This window comes from Trichomycterus rosablanca, chromosome 13 (genome assembly GCF_030014385.1).
Source record: "Trichomycterus rosablanca isolate fTriRos1 chromosome 13, fTriRos1.hap1, whole genome shotgun sequence".
Taxonomy (NCBI): Eukaryota; Metazoa; Chordata; class Actinopteri; order Siluriformes; family Trichomycteridae; genus Trichomycterus; species Trichomycterus rosablanca.
Window position 1 is genome coordinate 36,604,907 of NC_086000.1, and position 23,179 is coordinate 36,628,085.

At 42.2% G+C, this 23,179-nt stretch overlaps 1 protein-coding gene across 1 annotated transcript in view; it reads left to right on the top strand.

Moving 5' to 3' along the window:
* Positions 1-343: 343 nt before the first annotated feature.
* The window catches only part of dlgap2a (discs, large (Drosophila) homolog-associated protein 2a), a 95,691-nt gene continuing 72,855 nt past the window's right edge, over positions 344-23,179 (top strand). The window contains exons 1-2 of the mRNA XM_063006749.1: positions 344-1,496; positions 18,312-18,517. Coding sequence (XP_062862819.1) covers positions 405-1,496; positions 18,312-18,517 — 1,298 coding nt within the window. The 5' untranslated portion in view covers positions 344-404. The remainder of the gene's footprint in view (positions 1,497-18,311; positions 18,518-23,179) is intronic.

Genomic DNA, 23,179 nt, shown 5'->3' on the forward strand with positions numbered 1-23,179 from the left:
TAACCCGCGTATTCGGACTGTAAACGACGGCTTTGAATCATCACTTCAAAATATGTAATATTTAATCATCATGTTGCCCCTAACACTAGCAAACGGAATTATCTAGCGTATCATCATGTTTCCCCGGAGCCCACTTTGCGAAGGCTTCTCTTATAAAATCCCACCTTGTGCTTTAATCTGACTGAAGCAGGACGATTAAACTCTGCAGGTATTCGATTCCAGAATGCCCCCGGACGCCTGATGGATCTAATTAGCTGTGCGGCGGTTAGCAAATATAAATAATAAAGTCCGGGACGATGCTGACACTCCGTCTTTGTCGCTTCTTGTCTTCCACAGACCAGCTGTATTCATGGTCCCCCGTCCAGTACGTCGATGAAGACAGCTGCCCCTCCCCTCCCAGGAATATGAAAGGACTATCGGGCGGCCGTCCCCAGCTAAACATCACGACCGGACACTCGTACGGCCTGGCGGACTGCGACCACTCCCTCGACCACCTGCAGCATGGCGCTCCGGAGTCCCGCTCGCCGTCCTACCTTCTCAGCCCAACGGAGAGTTGCCCCCTGGACCACCACCGCTGCTCCCCACGAAGCTCCATCCACTCGGAGTGCATGGTGATGCCCGTCTCCATGGCCTCCGACCACGTCTCCAGCAGCACTTTTCCCAGGATGCACTACAGCTCACATCACGAGAGTTCTCGGGAAGACGGGACCACCGGACACCCCGGCGGCGTCGGCGTCTGCATGGGCGGAGGCATGGGGGGCGGAGGATCCGGCTCGGGAAGCGTTTCCGGTTCGGGAAAGATGAACCGAATCCCCGCCAACCTCCTGGATCAGTTCGAGAAGCAGCTGCCCATCCATCGAGATGGTTTCCACACGCTGCAGTACCAGCGGACGTCCACGGCCACCACCACCAGCGAGCAGCGGAACGAGAGTCCGGGCCGGATACGCCACCTGGTGCATTCGGTGCAGAAGCTCTTCACCAAGTCGCATTCTCTGGAAGGTTCGTCCAAGATGAACGGAACCAAGGGAGACTCGCGCTCGGAGAGCGGGCACCATCATCACGGACACCATCACGGCCACCACAAACACAGCAAGAGAAGCAAGAGCAAGGAGCGCAAGGCCGACTCCAAACACCGCTCAGGGATCGCCGGATGGTGGAGCTCCGATGACAACCTAGACAGCGACAGCACTTACCGGACTCCCAGCGTCATGAGTCGCCACCACATCGACCACATAAGCCACTGCTACCCGGAATCGGTCCCGAGCCACTTCGGAGATCTTTCGCTCAAGACCTCCAAGAGCAACAACGACGTCAAGTGCTCCGCTTGCGAGGGCATGGCCATGGCTCCTGAGGGCAAGTTCATGAAACGGAGCTCTTGGTCCACGCTGACTGTTAGCCAGGCCAAGGAGGCTTATCGCAAGTCTTCGCTCAACCTGGAGAAGCCCATGATGCCTCAAGATCTGAAGTCCCCCATGAGGCCATGTCATTTTCTCCAGGTAAGTCCTGCAGCATGTTTCATGGCCTCTTATCAAGGGATTTTTTCTGTTGTGGGGTTTTTCATGGATGGACCTTCAAAGGAACCTTTTGAAGGACGTTGTGGTTAGTTGAGTGGATGTTTGTCCTGTTTACTTTGATTTGAGACCTTAATACAACAACAACGACGTCTTGAAGGCAGCACATGTTGCTCTAAAATCTCAGTGTACTTTCCTACATTAATGCTGCATCACAGAGTGTAAATGACCTTTACCAAGGGTACTGACACTCCTCCATACCATGACAGACCCTGGTACTGACACACCCCCATACCATGACAGACCCTGGTACTGACACACCCCCATACCATGACAGACCCTGGTACTGACACACCCCCATACCATGACAGACCCTGGCACTGACACACCCCCATACCATGACAGACCCTGGTACTGACACACCCCCATACCATGACAGACCCTGGTACTGACACACCCCCATACCATGACAGACCCTGGTACTGACACTCCCCCATACCATGACAGACCCTGGTACTGACACTCCCCCATACCATGACAGACCCTGGTACTGACACACCCCCATACCATGACAGACCCTGGTACTGACACTCCCCCATACCATGACAGACCCTGGTACTGACACTCCCCCATACCATGACAGACCCTGGTACTGACACACCCCATACCATGACAGACCCTGGTACTGACACACCCCTTACCATGACAGACCCTGGTACTGACACTCCCCCATACCATGACAGACCCTGGTACTGACACTCCCCCATACCATGACAGACCCTGGTACTGACACTCCCCCATACCATGACAGACCCTGGTACTGACACGCCCCATACCATGACAGACCCTGGTACTGACACTCCCCCATACCATGACAGACCCTGGTACTGACACTCCCCCATACCATGACAGACCCTGGTACTGACACACCCCATACCATGACAGACCCTGGTACTGACACACCCCCATACCATGACACACCCTGGTACTGACACCCCCCCATACCATGATACACCCTGGTACTGACACACCCCATACCATGACAGACCCTGGTACTGACACACCCCCATACCATGACAGACCCTGGTACTGACACACCCCATACCATGACAGACCCTGGTACTGACACACTCCCATACCATGAAAGACCCTGGTACTGACACGCCCCCATACCATGACAGACCCTGGTACTGACACACCCCATACCATGACACACCCTGGTACTGACACGCCCCCATACCATGACAGACCCTGGTACTGACACACCCCATACCATGACAGACCCTGGTACTGACACGCCCCCATACCATGACAGACCCTGGTACTGACACGCCCTCATACCATGACAGACCCTAGTACTGACACACCCCATACCATGACACACCCTGGTACTGACACCCCCCATACCATGACAGACCCTGGTACTGACACGCCCCCATACCATGACAGACCCTGGTACTGACACACCCCATACCATGACAGACCCTGGTACTGACACACCCCATACCATGATACACCCTGGTACTGACACACCCCCATACCATGACAGACCCTGGTACTGACACACCCCATACCATGACAGACCCTGGTACTGACACACCCCCATACCATGACACACCCTGGTACTGACACACCCCATACCATGACACACCCTGGTACTGACACACCCCCATACCATGACAGACCCTGGTACTGACACACCCCATACCATGACAGACCCTGGTACTGACACACCCCCATACCATGACAGACCCTGGTACTGACACACCCCATACCATGACAGACCCTGGTACTGACACACCCCCATACCATGACACACCCTGGTACTGACACGCCCCCATACCATGACACACCCTGGTACTGACACACCCCATACCATGACACACCCTGGTACTGACACACCCCCATACCATGACAGACCCTGGTACTGACACACCCCATACCATGACAGACCCTGGTACTGACACACCCCCATACCATGACAGACCCTGGTACTGACACACCCCATACCATGACAGACCCTGGTACTGACACACCCCCATACCATGACACACCCTGGTACTGACACACCCCATACCATGACACACCCTGGTACTGACACACCCCCATACCATGACAGACCCTGGTACTGACACACCCCATACCATGACAGACCCTGGTACTGACACACCCCCATACCATGACAGACCCTGGTACTGACACTCCCCCATACCATGACAGACCCTGGTACTGACACTCCCCCATACCATGACAGACCCTGGTACTGACACACCCCATACCATGACAGACCCTGGTACTGACACACCCCTTACCATGACAGACCCTGGTACTGACACACCCCATACCATGACAGACCCTGGTACTGACACTCCCCCATACCATGACAGACCCTGGTACTGACACTCCCCCATACCATGACAGACCCTGGTACTGACACTCCCCCATACCATGACAGACCCTGGTACTGACACTCCCCCATACCATGACAGACCCTGGTACTGACACTCCCCCATACCATGACAGACCCTGGTACTGACACTCCCCCATACCATGACAGACCCTGGTACTGACACACCCCCATACCATGACAGACCCTGGTACTGACACACCCCCATACCATGACAGACCCTGGTACTGACACTCCCCCATACCATGACAGACCCTGGTACTGACACTCCCCCATACCATGACAGACCCTGGTACTGACACTCCCCCATACCATGACAGACCCTGGTACTGACACTCCCCCATACCATGACAGACCCTGGTACTGACACTCCCCCATACCATGACAGACCCTGGTACTGACACGCCCCATACCATGACAGACCCTGGTACTGACACTCCCCCATACCATGACAGACCCTGGTACTGACACTCCCCCATACCATGACAGACCCTGGTACTGACACACCCCATACCATGACAGACCCTGGTACTGACACACCCCCATACCATGACACACCCTGGTACTGACACCCCCCCATACCATGATACACCCTGGTACTGACACACCCCATACCATGACAGACCCTGGTACTGACACACCCCCATACCATGACAGACCCTGGTACTGACACACCCCATACCATGACAGACCCTGGTACTGACACACTCCCATGGAAGATCACGAGCGTTCAGATTAAGCTTGCACCCTCGACCTTTATGCACTGAAATTCCTCCTGATTCCTTGAATGGTTTAATGATATTCTGCACTGTAGAATCCCTTCATTGTTTTTAAACATTTCAATCATTTTCTCACACATTTGTGGACAAACTGTATCCTCTGATCATCTTCACTCATCAGAGACTCTCAGCCTTTCCTGGATGCTGCTTTTGTACCAAACCATGATCACAATCACCTGTTCAGATCACATCATTATTTATTTTTTTCACCTCATTACTCGCCCTAAATTGCCTCCGTCCCAACTTTTTTTGGAATGTGTTGCAGGCCTGAAATGCAGGAATGGATGTTTATTAATAAATGAAATTTTATCTGCATTTTCCATGCTGTCCCAACTTTTTCTGATTTGGGGTTGTAAATAAAGAACCCTGGAACAGGAAAGACTCCAGGTTGAAGCTGTTGAAATGCTGTTTTGTGGCTGCATTGACCACTGGAGAAGCAAAGAACATCTGTAGGTGTAAATTCTTCTCCTTTGGACCATCATCTTTTCAGACAAGGTTGGTTGAAGTTTTAGTTGGTTACCAACCTCTGCTGGGTGGCTGGTTAAGCTGGTCAGACTGGTCTGGTTTGATGGTTTTCCAAGAGTTTTGGATGCTGGACACCAAGCTGGACCATCAAATATTAAAGCAGGTTCTTGTCGGTCCTGCTGTTCTGCTGTTTATATGAAGGATTAAAGTTTTACACGTTTTTCTTCAGACTGGAACTTCGGGGCTGAATTTGGATGGAACGATTTATTAGCATCAGCAGAACTCGAGGGCTGGAGACCCTGAGGAGCTTTGTTAATGTTTAGCAATATTGCTAACAGAGAGTAATGTTGATTAGCATCGATTGTGCTAAAATGCGCTAATGCATCACTGTTGACGTGTCATTATTCAGCCGGCGCTCGAGACGGACGGTTGGAGGCCTGGCGTTGTGGCTGGTAGGAAGCTACCAGGGTGTCACCGGGGTGCTAGGCTCATCATGACCTTATATACAGCCCTAATAACCACAAGTGAGGAGAAACCAGGATTCAGCCATGTTTGTTGTTGTTGTTTAAACCTTTAGTGTGTATTACTGTATTCCAAAAGTATATAGACACTCTAATCCCAAACTATTGGCATTAGTATACCCCCCCTTACTTAAAGTCACAATTTGTGACTTTAACAGACTCCATTCTTCTGGAATCTAATTATTAAAATGGATGTCAACATACTTTTGGCCAGACATAGGCTATTACTATCACTTAAATAATAATAATAAAAATAAAATAATTATAATTCTAATAATAATAATAGTAATAGTAATAATAATAACAATAATAATAATAACAATAAAATAATAATAATGAAATAATAATATAATAATGATAATAATAATAATAATAATAACAATAAAATAATAATAATAATAACAATAATAACAATAATAATAATAATAACAATAAAATGTATAATAATAATAACAAAAAAATAATATTAACAATACAATTAAATAAAAATAATAATAATAACAGTTATAATGATAATAATAATAAAAATAGTAATAATAATAATAAAATAAGAATAAGAAAAGAATAATGTTTATAATGATAATAATATTATTAGTAATAATAATAATAATAGTAATAGTAATAATAATAATGATAATTATAATAATAGTAATAATAATAATAATAAAATAACAATAAAATAATAATAACAACAATAATAATAATAATGAATAATAATAATAATAATAACAACAACAAAAATAATAATAACAATAAAAAAATTAAAAATAATAAAAATAATAATAATAATAAAATACAAATGATAATAATAATAATAATGATAATAATGACAATAATAATAATAGTAATAATTTAATAGTAATTAATAATAATAATAATGATAATTATAATAATAGTAATAATAATAATAATAACAAAAAACTAATAATAATAATAATAACAATAAATTAATAATAATAATAATAACAATACAATAATAATAATAATAATAATAATAATGATAGTAATAATAATAATAATTATTATTATAACAATAAAATAATAATAATAATAACAAAACATTAATAATAATAATATTCATTGTAATTCTAAAAATATACTTAAAAAATACAGATATAAAAATCCCATGGATGTTCTGAGCATAATTTGAAGCTTTTATCTCGGCCGCTCTTGAGGAACCAAACGCAGTAAAAAATGAAAGTCGTGATTCAGCATTTTCTGCGATGTTGCGAGGACGAGAAGCTGAACTTTATCAAGTGTTTTTTATGTGCAGCTCAAAGCTAAGCTAGGTGATGGTTGGAATAACCTCGACGTTATGAACTTAACAATCACACCGTTAACATCCAGACCACGATTCTCACGGCTTCTCACAGATGATTGATTATTTTTGATCGGCCGGACACGGTCCTCGAGGAGAAAGACTTGGGTGGCATGGCAGAAGGATGCCCTCTGTCTGGGGGGCGATTATTGGCGGGATCGGTACAAACCAGAGCCAGAGGAGCGGGAGATTAACGCCGTAACGTCGGCCGCTGGCAGGCGTGAGCTCCGTCCCCGGGACCTTCGGTTGAACTGCTGAGTCGGAGGAAAACTCGCCAGCTCATGACCCGCGGTTATTTAGTGTCCGGCGCGGGCAGAGGTGGGGGAGTAGATCCGCTCCATCAATCTTAAGTGCAGCCGCAGGATGGATGAGGGCCACTCGAGGGGAGCTGTTAATTAGTGGGGTGCGTGGTGCAGCCGGGACGGGCGGCGCTGAGGTCAGATCTGTTTTGTCTGAGCGGAGATGAACGGCGGTTAGAAATGTTACAGAAGGCGACACGAATGATTAGTTCACGGACCTGTGAGGACCTGTGAGGACCTGTGGGCCAGACGTTCTCAACATATTTTCCACCCACACTCCCAATTGGAAAACTGGTGGGAAGCACGACACCTAAATGAAGTGGGTTTGTTTCCGAAGGCGACACGAATGATTAGTTCACAGACCTGTGAGGACCTGTGAGGACCTGTGAGGACCCGTGGGCCAGACGTTCTCAACATTTCTTCCACCAACGCTCCCAGTTGTGAAACTGGTGGAAAACACGACACCTGAATAAATTGGGTTTGTTTCCAAAGGCTGATTATTTTACAGACCTGCAAGGACCTGTGAGGACCTGTGGGCCAGACATTTCTCCCACCAACGCTCCCAGTTGGGAAACTGGTGGGAACCATGACACCTAAATGAAGTGGGTTTGTTTCCAATGGTGACACGAATGATTAGTTAGCGGACTTGCAAGGACCTGCACGGACCTGTGAGGACCTGCGAGGACCTGTGAGGACCTGTGGGCCAGTTGTTCTCAACATTTCTTCCACCAACGCTCCCAGTTGGGAAACTGGTGGAAAACACGACACCTGAATGAAGTGGGTTTGTTTCCGAAGGCATCACAAATGATTAGTTCACGGACCTGAGAGGACCTGCAAGGACCTGTGAGGACCTGTGATGACTTGTGATGACCTGTGAGGACCTGTGGGGACCTGTGAGGCCCTATCAACATTTCTTCCACCAACGCTCCCAGTTGGGAAACTGGTGGGAAACACGACACCTGCAGTGGGTTTGTTTCCGAAGGCGACACGAATGACCTCGGCTGTCTGTTTGCGGTGTAGACAGGAGGAACGCAGGGACTAGTGCTACTCTCTGTACGCGGTGCGGCTCTCTGAGTTTAAACTGGAGCAGCTTGTTTGTTTACATTGCTGTAATGTTTACAGTTTCAAAATCCTCAGCTCAACGTTCCATCTGGAACTGAATAATTAACGTGTGTTACGTCACAGCAACATTCATTCATTCATTCATAGTCCGTTTACCAACACTTTATCCTGGTCAGGGTCACAGTGGGTCTGAAACACTAGGCTAAATGCAGGAAACACCCCAGATAGGTCGCCAGTCTATCACAAAGAAGACACACACAATTAATCTGACTGCACATCCTTGGTCTGTGGGAGGAAACCGGAGCACCTGGAGGAAACCTCACACAGACAGGGGGAGAACGTGCAAACCACACAGAAAGGATCCTAATTGCTCCACCTGGGAATCGAACCCAGGACCTTCTGTTCACTCATTTGATTACCTGGATCAGCTCGTTATCGTTCCGATGAACTGTCGGGACGCGTCGCCGTGACCCGGTCCGCCCGTGTATTTTGGGGCGTGACAGCCTCCTTCACACGCCGCCCGAAAATAGAACACTCATCCATCCGGCTGCTGTTTGTGGCAGCAGTTGTGAACGCGGACCCGGGGGACGCGCCCCGCCCGGGGGGATTTATGTCCCTATGTTGTGAAACAAATCGAGCGAAAGGTCGCGGCCGCTTCACCAAACGCTGGCTGTTGTGGGGCGGGGGTGTTGTGTGTGTGTGTGGGGGGGGGGGGGGGGGGGTTAATAAGGGAGCTATTTTTGGGGTGTGTTCATCAGAAAGGTCAGTGGAGTGAAGGAGACGGATCGTTTGTTTCTGAGCTGAATCGATGTTAAAAAGATTTGCCGTATCGGTATAGATTTTCTCTCTCTAGCTCAGAGGGGACACGGGTGACTCGGTTAGTAATGAAACAGAAAAAGACGTGAAGTGTTACATGCACCACCAAAAGTATCTGGACGCCCCCTTATTTATTTAACTAGTTCATTTCTGCATTTTCTTCCAATTTATAGCTGATTCCTCTGCTGGAGACCCCGATGGTGTACGTGAATGTGTGACTAAGTGAGTGATTATGTGAGTAAGTGAGTGAGTGAATAATTGAGTGAGTGAATGAGTAGGTAAGTGTGTGAATGAGTGAGTGATTGAGTGAGTGAATCAGTGAGTGTGTGACTGAGTGAGTGAGTGAGTAAATGATTGAGTAAGTAAGTAAGTGAATGAGTGACCGAGTGAGTGAGAGAATGGAGTAAGTGAGTGAGTAAGGGAGTAAATGAGTGAATGAGTGAATGAGTGAGTGTGTGAATGACTGAGTGTGTGAGTGAGTAGGTGAGTGAATAAATGAGTGAGTAAATGAGTGAGTGAGTAAATGAGTGTGTGAATGGGTGAGTGAGAGTGAATCAGTGAGTAAATGAGTGAACGTGTGTGTGTGAGTGAGTAAATGAGTGAGTGAGCGAGTAGGTGAGTGAGTAAATGAGTGAGTGAATGAGTAAGTGAGTGAGTAGGTGAGTGAGTGAGTAAATGAGAGAGTGAATGAGTGAGTGAGTGAGTAAATGAGTGAGTGAGTGGGTGAGTGAGTGAGTAAATGAGTGAGTGGGTGAGTGAGTGATTGAGTGGGTGAGTGAGTGGGTGAGTAAATGAGTGAGTAAATGAGTGAGTGAGTGAATAAGTGAGTGAATAAATGAATGAGTGACTCAGTAAATATAAGTATATATAAATACTTTGCAGTAACAGTTTAGGGAAGGTCCTGTCCTGTTCCAGCATTAACGAGCTCTATAAAGACATGAAGAAAAGCTCAGTTTAAAGAAACAGAAGGTTTGTTTCATGTTCGTGGTCAGGGTTGCGGTGGGTCCAGCATCCCTGGAAGCACTGAGTGCAATGCGGTAACACGCCCACGCACAGCCACCAGTCCATCACAGGGCCTCTGGCTGATAGCAGCTCTTGGGATATACATACACACTAACATAAACACACAGACATATACACACTAATATACACATACACACATACACACACACGTATATACACACACACTAACATAAACACACAGACATATACACACTAATATACATACACATATACACACTAATATACACCTACACACATAAACACACACAAACACATATATACACACACACGTATATACACACACTAACATAAACACACAGACATATACACACTAATATACACATACACAATAATATACATATACAGTATACACTAATATATATATACACACACCTACTTACACATAAACACACACAAACACATATATACACACACACGTATATACACACACTAATATAAACACACAGACATATACACACTAATATACACATACACAATAATATACATATACAGTATACACTAATATATATATACACACACCTACTTACACATAAACACACACAAACACATATATACACACACACGTATATACACACACTAACATAAACACACAGACATATACACACTAATATACACATACACAATAATATACATATACAGTATACACTAATATATATATACACACACCTACTTACACATAAACACACACAAACACATACAGTATATACACACACACGTATATACACACACTAACATAAACACACAGACATATACACACTAATATACACATACACAATAATATACATATACAGTATACACTAATATATATATACACACACCTACTTACACATAAACACACACAAACACATATATACACACACACGTATATACACACACTAATATAAACACACAGACATATACACACTAATATACACATAAACACACACAAACACATATATACACACACACATATTACATACAGCACGAGTGATTAGTGAAAACGAAGATATTAAATGTGATTTTTAATCTCCGGCGCTCCGCCGCACTCCGCCGCGTCCCGTCATGTTTTCTTGATCGTTTATTTACCCTCCTGCTCCCTGAAGAGCGGCGGGGAGTGAGCGCCGGACTCTCTGAGCTAGTCTTGCTAACAGGTCGCTGTCGGCCGCTTTAACGCTCCGGCTAACGAGCGTGTTGACGGGCTGATCAGCAACAGGAAGAGAAATAAAGGGAGAACCAGCTGGTGTGGCGTCCCACTGTGGGACTCGGTTATATCCTGTAATCTGGCGCCCCCTGTTGTGAAGCCGGTGACCACATGGTCCAACGGTCAGCGCCAGATTCTTATCACTCACTCAAGATCACGATTTTTCACCTCTTATTCACGGTCAAGGACGCAGTGGGTCCGCTGCAGTGCCAACCCCCCCCCCGGACAGGACACCAATCCATCACTGGGCCTCGGTCATCCCCACCCCCCCTCAGACACAGCCAATCATGTCTGTATGTAGGATTCGAACCCTCTACTTGCCTAGCTGCTACTCAGTCATTCATTTCTTTCCTGGTCAAGATCACAGTGGATCCAGAACACCACCAACCCCCCCCACCATACATATACACACTACTACATACACACAAACACACACATATGCACACACATACACACAAACACACACATATACACACTAATACACACACATACACACTAATATACACACACAACACACATACATATGCACACACTAATACACACACATACACATATAAAAACACATACACACACACATATGTACACACTAATACACACACACATACATATACACACACATACACACATACATATGCACATTAATACACACACATACACATATAAAACACACATGTACACACTAATATACACACACATACATATACACACATACACACACACATACATACACATATACACACACACATATGCACACACATACGGTATACCAGTGGCGGCTGCTGGTCTTTCAAAGAGGGGAAGCTCATTGTCGGCTTACATCATAAAATTTGTCAATTTATTTATACATAAATTCTGCCCTCCGTTCCTTTTCAAGAAAATGTCCTGAAATGGGTTGCAGTTTGTCTTTCGACTTCACTCGCAAAATCCACGATGGGACTGAAGCTCCCAGTGATTAAGTGATGGTGTAGATCTCAAAATAGCTGTCAATCAAAACGGGATTCAGCCTTGCGACTGATCCTCCAATCATCTTGCAGAAGCTCAGCGTCCAGACCCGCCCACAGCTCCATTCACCCCCAGAGACGCTCAGCGTCCGGGGGCGGGACAAATTCGTGGCATTTATCCAATGACCGGCGAGTTTCGAAGCAATGAAAAAAAACGTTCCATGCAGCCCCGTTGAAGTGAATAGACGCTCAGCTTCTGTGGGCAAATGCATTGACGCTCCGGGAATGTATGAGAAGTTGGAGTCAGTCGATTTGTGATGAGTAGCTGATTCTGACCGAACTCGTCTTCGAGATGAACGTGTTCTAACGCATTTGTAGTCAATGAAATGTTAACACAACTGGACATATTTGACCATTTAATTTTTGACATTTTAGGGGAAGCTGAGCTTCCCTTGCAGTCTTAGAGAAATCGCCACTGACATATACACACACATACATATACATATACACAAATACACACACATACATATACATATACACAGACACACATATAAATACACACACATACATATGCATATACACACACATACACACTAATATACACACACATACATATACATATACATGCACATACATATACACACTATTATACACACATATATACACACATACACACTAAAATACACACACATACATACACATATACACACACACATATACACACACATATGCACACACACACACACACACATATATGCATATACACACATACACACACTAATATACACACACATACATATACATATACACACATACACATATACACACTAAAACACACACACATAAAAACACACTAATACACACATACAGTGTATCACAAAAGTGAGTACACCCCTCACATTTCTGCAGATATTTAAGTATATCTTTTCATGGGACAACACTGACAAAATGACACTTTGACACAATGAAAAGTAGTCTGTGTGCAGCTTATATAACAGTGTAAATTTATTCTTCCCTCAAAATAACTCAATGTACAGCCATTAATGTCTAAACCACCGGCAACAAAAGTGAGTACACCCCTAAGACACTACACCCCTAAATGTCCAAATTGAGCACTGCTTGTCATTTTCCCTCCAAAATGTCATGTGATTTGTAAGTGTTACTAGGTCTCAGGTGTGCATAGGGAGCAGGTGTGTTCAATTTAGTAGTGAGAGCTTCACACTCTCTCATACTGGTCACTGAAAGTTCCAACATGGCACCTCATGGCAAAGAACTCTCTGAGGATCTTAAAAGACGAATTGTTGCGCTACATGAAGATGGCCAAGGCTACAAGAAGATTGCCAACACCCTGAAACTGAGCTGCAGCACAGTGGCCAAGATCATCCAGCGTTTTAAAAGAGCAGGGTCCACTTAGAACAGACCTCGCGTTGGTCGTCCAAAGAAGCTGAGTGCACGTGCTCAGCGTCACATCCAACTGCTGTCTTTGAAAGATAGGCGCAGGAGTGCTGTCAGCATTGCTGCAGAGATTGAAAAGGTGGGGGGTCAGCCTGTCAGTGCTCAGACCATACGCCGCACACTACATCAAATTGGTCTGCATGGCTGTCACCCCAGAAGGAAGCCTCTTCTGAAGTCTCTACACAAGAAAGCCCGCAAACAGTTTGCTGAAGACATGTCAACAAAGGACATGGATTACTGGAACCATGTCCTATGGTCTGATGAGACCAAGATTAATTTGTTTGGTTCAGATGGTCTCAAGCATGTGTGGCGGCAATCAGGTGAGGAGTACAAAGATAAGTGTGTCATGCCTACAGTCAAGCATGGTGGTGGGAATGCCATGGTCTGGGGCTGCATGAGTGCAGCAGGTGTTGGGGAGTTACATTTCATTGAGAGACACATGAACTCCAATATGTACTGTGAAATACTGAAGCAGAGCATGATCCCCTCCCTCCGGAAACTGGGTCACAGGGCAGTGTTCCAGCATGATAATGACCCCAAACACACCTCTAAGACGACCACTGCTTTATTGAAGAGGCTAAGGGTAAAGGTGATGGACTGGCCAAGCATGTCTCCAGACCTAAACCCAATAGAACATCTTTGGGGCATCCTCAAGCGGAAGGTGGAGGAGCGCAAAGTCTCGAATATCCGCCAGCTCCGTGATTTCGTCATGGAGGAGTGGAAAAGCATTCCAGTGGCAACCTGTGAAGCTCTGGTAAACTCCATGCCCAGGAGAGTTAAGGCAGTTCTGGGAAATAATGGTGGCCACACAAAATATTGACACTTCAGGAACTTTCACTAAGGGGTGTACTCACTTTTGTTGCCGGTGGTTTAGACATTAATGGCTGTATATTGAGTTATTTTGAGGGAAGAATAAATTTACACTGTTATATAAGCTGCACACAGACTACTTTTCATTGTGTCAAAGTGTCATTTTGTCAGTGTTGTCCCATGAAAAGATATACTTAAATATCTGCAGAAATGTGAGGGGTGTACTCACTTTTGTGATACACTGTATATATATATATACATACACACACACACATACATATACACACTAATACACACATACATATACACACTAATACACACATACATACACACACACATACACATATACACAGACACATATATAAATACACACACATACATATACATACATAAACATAAACACATACACATATATTCATACCAGGGGTCGCAAGCCCAAAAACGATACTAAATGAACTAGTATACATACGCCTCCTTGTGGAGGCTTTACGTTGCACCTTGTAAACCATAGTGGGACCAGATTGCTCCCGTTTTTATTAATTAAGTATATTTTGTGTTTTGTTTTCATGAATTTTATGTTTTGATGTGTTGCCAGGTCAGGCATCCAAATACTTTTGACCACATAGTGTACATGTTAAACATGATCGTTAATCAGAATGAGTAAATGAGTAAACGTGAACCCACCTGCTCCTCCGCCCGGCTCGGTCCTGCCCTCGGGCTCTCGCTCATAATTACACTTCTAAAAATACCGACGCCCTCTAAGATCTAATTAACCCCAAACCTTCAGCCGTGATGGGCGGCAGTAGATGGATGGACCACGCTGACATTTACAGAATTCCAATGAAAAGTTGTTTCCTTGAGATGAAAGCAAATGTGTCCGTTGTTTTGCTGAATATCTGAATTACACCTCAGCTGCAGCTCACAGACGGATGACGTTACATTCTCCACTAGAACACTGTGCTGGTGAGAGGAATTTATACACTATACGGACAGAAGTATTGGGGTGTGTTTCAGCCACAACGGTTGCTAACATCTATAAAGGAAATCACATGCTTCCAACTTCGCGGCAACAGTTTAGGGAAGGTCCTTTCCTCTTCCGGCATGAGCGAACTCTATAAAGACGTGAAGAAAAGCTCCAGCGTCCTGCACAGAGTCCTGAGCTCAGCCCCACTCAACAGCTCTGGAGTGAACTTTTGACTAAATCGGCACAAATTCCCACAGACGTACATAGGTGGACGTTTGAACAACAGTGATAAATACATGGATGAGTGTGAATAGATGGATGTATGGATAAATGGATGGATGTATAGATGGATGCATAGATGGACGGATGGATGTGTAGATGGACAGATGAATGTATAGAGGGATGGATGAATAAATAGATGGATATATTTTTAGACAGTTGTCTGTTTGTACTACAGTGATAAATACATGGATGAATCGGTTTTTGTATAGATGATGGATAGATGAATAGATGGACGGATGAATAGATGGACGGATGAATAGATGGATGGGTGGATAGATTGAATAGATGATGGATGGATGGATAGATGAATAGATGATGGGTGGATGAATAGATGGATGGATGAATAGATGGATGGATAGATGAATAGATGGATGGATGGATAGATCAATAGATGATGGATGGATGGATAGATGAATAGATGAATGGATGGATAGATGAATAGATAATGGATGGATGGATAGATGAATAGATGGATGGATGGATAGATGAATAGATGATGGATAGATGAATAGAGGATGGATGGATAGATAGATGAATAGATGATGGATGGATGGATAGATGAATAGATGATGGATGGATGGATAGATGAATAGATGATGGGTGGATGAATAGATGGATGGATGAATAGATGGATGGATAGATGAATAGATGGATGGATGGATAGATGAATAGATGATGGATAGATGAATAGAGGATGGATGGATAGATAGATGAATAGATGATGGATGGATGGATAGATGAATAGATGATGGATGGATGGATAGATGAATAGATGATGGGTGGATGAATAGATGGATGGATAGATGAATAGATGGATGGATGGATAGATGAAAAGATGATGGATGCATGGACGGATGAATAGATGGATGGATGGATAGATGAATAGATAATGGATGGATGGATAGATGAATAGATGATGGATAGATGAATAGATGGACGGATAAATAGATGGATGGATGGATAGATGAATAGATGATGGATGGATGGATGGATGGATAGATGAATAGATGATGGATGGATGGATGGATGAATGGATAGATAGATGATGGATGGATGGATAGATGAATAGATGATGGGTGGATGAATAGATGGATGGATGAATAGATGGATGGATAGATGAATGGATGGATGGATGGATAGATGAATAGATGATGGATGGATGGATAGATGAATAGATGATGGATAGATGAATAGATGGATGGATGGATAGATGAATAGATGATGGATAGATGAATAGATGGATGGATGGATAGATGAATAGATGATGGATAGATGAATAGATGGATGGATGGATAGATGAATAGATGATGGATAGATGAATAGATGGATGGATGGATAGATGAATAGATGATGGATAGATGAATAGAGGATGGATGGATAGATAGATGAATAGATGATGGATGGATGGATAGATGAATAGATGATGGATGGATGGATAGATGAATAGATGGATGGATGGATAGATGAATAGATGATGGATAGATGAATAGAGGATGGATGGATAGATAGATGAATAGATGATGGATGGATGGATAGATGAATAGATGATGGATGGATGGATAGATGAATAGATGATGGGTGGATGAATAGATGGATGGATGAATAGATGGATGGATAGATGAATAGATGGATGGATGGATAGATGAATAGATGATGGATGCATGGACGGATGAATAGATGGATGGATGGATAGATGAATAGATAATGGATGGATGGATAGATGAATAGATGATGGATAGATGAATAGATGGACGGATAAATAGATGGATGGATGGATAGATGAATAGATAATGGATGGATGGATAGATGAATAGATGATGGATAGATGAATAGATGGACGGATAAATAGATGGATGGATGGATAGATGAATAGATGATGGAAGGATGGATAGATGAATAGATGATGGATGGATGGATAGATGAATAGATGATGGATGGATGGATGGATGGATAGATGAATAGATGATGGATGGATGGATAGATGAATAGATGATGGGTGGATGAATAGATGGATGGATGAATAGATGGATGGATAGATGAATGGATGGATGGATGGATAGATGATGGATGGATGGATAGATGAATAGATGATGGATAGATGAATAGATGGATGGATAGATGAATAGATGGATGGATGGATAGATGAATAGATGATGGATGGATGGATAGATGAATAGATGGATGGATGGATAGATGAATAGATGATGGATGGATGGATGAATAGATGATGGATAGATGAATAGAGGATGGATGGATAGATAGATGAATAGATGATGGATGGATGGATAGATGAATAGATGGACGGATGAATAGATGAATAGATGAATAGATGGATGGATGAATAGGTTGACAGCTGCACTTATTTTATTATTTTGTGATCAGTAACTTAGACATTAAAATAAAATACATGGAAAGTTTCGTGAAGTTTTTGCTGAACTGTGATTGGCTGACCCAGTGTGTGTGTGTGTGTGTGTGTAGGTCCCTCAGGACGAGTGGGGCGGGTACCCCGGAGGGAAGGACGACGAGATCCCGTGTCGGCGGATGAGGAGCAGCAGTTACGTGAAGGCCATGGGCGACGAAGAGAGTGGCGACTCGGACGGCAGCCCCAAAAACTCACCGCAGAAGAGCGCTCGACCCGGAGGCCTCATCAGAAACGTGCTGCAGAGGCAGCTATCAGACCAGAGGTGAGATTAAAGCACCCTCAGCGCCCCCTGGAGTTTAAATATGCACTGCACATGATGGGTGACATAGATGAGCTCTGTTAATGCTCTTACGTGTTTCTAATACTGCATCATCAAGGAATTTCTGAAAGCACCGGACTCCAAATTATATGTGTTTTAGCTTCAGTGTTAATACAGAGCGGTGAGAAATGATACGACACAGCGTCAGTCCTGTTACAGAGATGATTCAGCCCACAAATGTGTTACCATCCTGTTACAGAGATGATTCAGCCCACAAATGTGTTACCATCCTGTTACAGAGATGATTCAGTCCATAAATGTGTTACCAACCTGTTACAGAGATGAATCAATCCACAAATGTGTTACCATGCTGTTACAGAGATGATTCAGTCCATAAATGTGTTACCAACCTGTTACAGAGATGAATCAGTCCATAAATGTGTTACCAACCTGTTACAAAGATGAATCAGTCCACAAATGTGTTCCAGTAATGACAGTACAGTCCTGATACAGTAATGTTACAGTCTATAATAGTGTTACAGTATGAAGGTTCAGTCCTGTTACAGTAATGTTAAAGTCTACAATAGTGTTACAATAATGTTACAGTCTACAATAGTGTTACAATAATGTTACAGTCTACAATAGTGTTACAGTAATGATGGTTTAGTCCTGTTATAGTAATGTTACAGTCTACAATAGTGTTACATTAATGATGGTTTAGTCCTGTTTCTGTAATGTTACAGTCTACAATAGTGTTACAGTATTGATGGTTTAGTCCTGTTACAGTAATGTTACAGTCTACAATAGTGTTACAGTATGAAGGTTCAGTCCTGTTACAGTAATGTTACAGTCTACAATAGTGTTACAATAATGTCACAGTCTACAATAGTGTTACAGTAATGAAGGTTCAGTCCTGTTACAGTAATGTTACAGTCTACAATAGTGTTACAGTTTATAATGGTGTTATGGTCTTAAAGTTTCAGTCTATGATAGTGTTACAGTCTACAGTAGTGTTACAATAATTTCACAGTCTATAATAGTGTTACAATATATAATAGTGTTACAATAATGTCACAGTCTATAACAGTGTTACAGTCTATAATAGTGTTACAGTCTGTAGTAGTGTTACAATATATAATAGTTTTACAGTCTATAAAAGTGTTACAGCCTATAAAAGTGTTACAGTCTATAATAGTGTTACAGTCTGTAGTAGTGTTACAATATATAATAGTGTTACAGTCTATAATAGTGTTACAGTCTGTAATAGTGTTACAATCTATAATAGTTTTACAGTCTATAAAAGTGTTACAGTCTATAATAGTGTTACAGTCTGTAGTAGTGTTACAATATATAATAGTGTTACAGTCTGTAGTAGTGTTACAATATGTAATAGTGTTACAGTCTGTAGTAGTGTTACAATATATAATAGTGTTACAGTTTATAATGGTGTTATGGTCTTAACGTTTCAGTCTATGATAGTGTTACAGTCTACAGTAGTGTTACATTAATGTCACAGTCTATAATAGTGTTACAATATATAATAGTGTCACAGTTTATAAAAGTGTTACAGTCTATAATAGTGTTACAGTCTATAATAGTGTTACAATATATAATAGTGTCACAGTTTATAAAAGTGTTACAGTCTATAATAGTGTTACAGTCTATAATAGTGTTACAATATATAATAGTGTCACAGTTTATAAAAGTGTTACAGTCTATAATAGTGTTACAGTCTATAATAGTGTTAGTCTGTAGTAGTGTTACAATCTATAATAGTGTTAGTCTATAATAGTGTTAGTCTGTAGTAGTGTTACAGTCTGTAGTAGTGTTACAATCTATAATAGTGTTAGTCTGTAGTAGTGTTAGTCTGTAATAGTGTTACAGTCTATAATAGTGTTACAATCTATAGTAGTGTTACAGTCTGTAATAGTGTTACAATCTATAATAGTGTTACAGTCTATAATAGTGTTACAGTCTATAATAGTGTTAGTCTGTAGTAGTGTTAGTCTGTAATAGTGTTACAATCTATAATAGTGTAGTGTTAGTCTATAATAGTGTTACAATCTATAATAGTGTTACAGTCTATAATAGTGTTAGTCTGTAGTAGTGTTAGTCTGTAATAGTGTTACAATCTATAATACTGTAGTGTTACAGTCTATAATAGTGTTACAGTCTATAATAGTGTTAGTCTGTAGTAGTGTTAGTCTGTAATAGTGTTACAATCTATAATAGTGTTACAGTCTATAATAGTGTTACAGTCTATAATAGTGTTAGTCTGTAGTAGTGTTAGTCTGTAATAGTGTTACAATCTATAATAGTGTTACAGTCTATAATAGTGTTACAATCTATAATAGTGTTACAGTCTGTAGTAGTGTTACAGTCTGTAATAGTGTTACAATCTATAATAGTGTTACAGTCTATAATAGTGTTACAATCTATAAGTGTTACAGTCTATAATAGTGTTAGTCTGTAGTAGTGTTACAGTCTGTAATAGTGTTACAATCTATGTGTTAGTCTGCAATAGTGTTAGTCTTTAGTAGTGTTACAGTCTGTAATAGTGTTACAATCTATAATAGTGTTAGTCTATAATAGTGTTACAGTCTATAATAGTGTTACAGTTCTAAAGGTGCAGTTCTGTTACAGTAATGTTACAGTCTTGAATTTCCCCCATGTGGATCAATAAAGGAATCTTACAATAGTGTTAGTCTATAATTGTGTTACAATCTATAATAGTGTTACAATCTATAATAGTATTAGTCTATAATAGTGTTACAATCTGTAATAGTGTTACAATCTATAATAGTGTTAGTCTATAATAGTGTTACAATCTGTAATAGTGTTACAATATATAATAGTGTTAGTCTATAATAGTGTTACAATCTATAATAATGTTAGTCTATAATAGTGTTACAATCTGTAATAGTGTTACAATCTATAATAGTGTTAGTCTATAATAGTGTTACAGGTTTAAAGGTGCAGTTCTGTTACAGTAATGTTACAGTCTATAATAGTGTTAGTCTTAAAGGTGCAGTCCTGTTACAGTGGTGTGGGCGTGTTACAAAATACTGGATGAATGATGTATAATGTACAGACTAAAACAACACATGTTTTTTTTACAAGCTTATTGTGACAGTTCACATTTATTCATCCTGCATGTTGCCTGGCAACAGCGCACTCTAATTATGATGTAATAACAGCATGATGACATCACATCAATCGTTTCTATGGGTGTTTGGAAAGGGATCCGTCATACGCATCGATCTTCTCACGGTCCATCCTCGGGGGTCTGGCTAGTTTATGTTCGTATCTATACAGGACCTGCAGGCGTAATAAAGACTTACGTTCTAAAAGATGGACGAGACGGAGCCGGGAGGAAATTCCTCACACTGATCTGTATTAAATCTCAGGTGCAGTTTTGTCGAGTCAGCGTTAGCCAGCGCCGCAGAACATGCTAAAACAATTCATTCCCATTATGAAGAACGTCTCTCAGAATTTATAACAGCCTCCTATAAAACCCAGAGAGGGTTTGGTTTACATTTCAGCCGGGTGTCTTGTTCTCACGCCTTTAGCTCATCGTCAGGTACCTGTCCACCTCTAGTCGCTTGAATATACAATAACGAAGTGGTTCTGAGCTTTGCTGTCTGCTGCTGTGCTGCATTATAAACCCTGTAACGCTTGCTCGGCTGAGGCAGTAAGATGTAAGCACTGATGATTGTTATTTCAAATCCTGTTGTATATTCAGAGGTCAAAGTGAAATACATATTCCCTAATGCTCAACTTTGTATTTGTTTAGATGTCGATTGTGAAATTACGAGTAGATAAAATTAGGACTGAACACTTTTAACTAGGGCTGTCACACGATTAAAATTATTAATCGAGATTAATCACGATTACAGAAACAAATTAATCGTGATTAATCGACTGCAAAAATAACTAAGCAAAATTTGAAGTTATGCACATTTTTATTGCAATAAAAAAATGACGCAAAACAAGGCAAGCTTATTTGTGTAGCACCTTTCAAACACAGTGGCAATTTAAAGTGCTTTACTTACAGTGCCTATATAAAGTTGTTAACATAACAACTCATAACCCTGTCATAACCCTGCCACTGAAAACAGGCGCTCAGGGTACTACAATCAACCATTTCTGGATGCAACACATATAACATCATGTCGACCCACATCGTTAACTATGTTAAAGCGTCTACAGTCCATTGGGATCCATTTCACACCGGTGTTTGTAATGTTCCGTGTACACTTCATGAGCTTTACATCCAAATTCCTCTGAAATACAGTCAGACTGAGTCTGAGCTCATGCGCGCAGACGAGACAAATGCGGCTCTGACCAAAGATGATATTAAAGTGTCAATTAATAACTGTAATTTTGTCTAGTGATGATTTCTCACGCTTTTTGAAAACAAAAATTACTCTATACCCTATGTTTCACAATATGTAGCAGCAGCAGCAGCTTAATAAACCTTGATTTGATTTGATTTGATTTTTGAACTCACGACCGTAAACCGTAGACCGAAAGACCGGTGTTATCAATATACAGTATAAACACAATGTTACTGTGTTAAAGCAGCACAAATTACCACAGTAATTTATGTTTAAAGTGACACAAACACAGACCAATAAAAATTGTTTGATTAAACATTTTATTCTT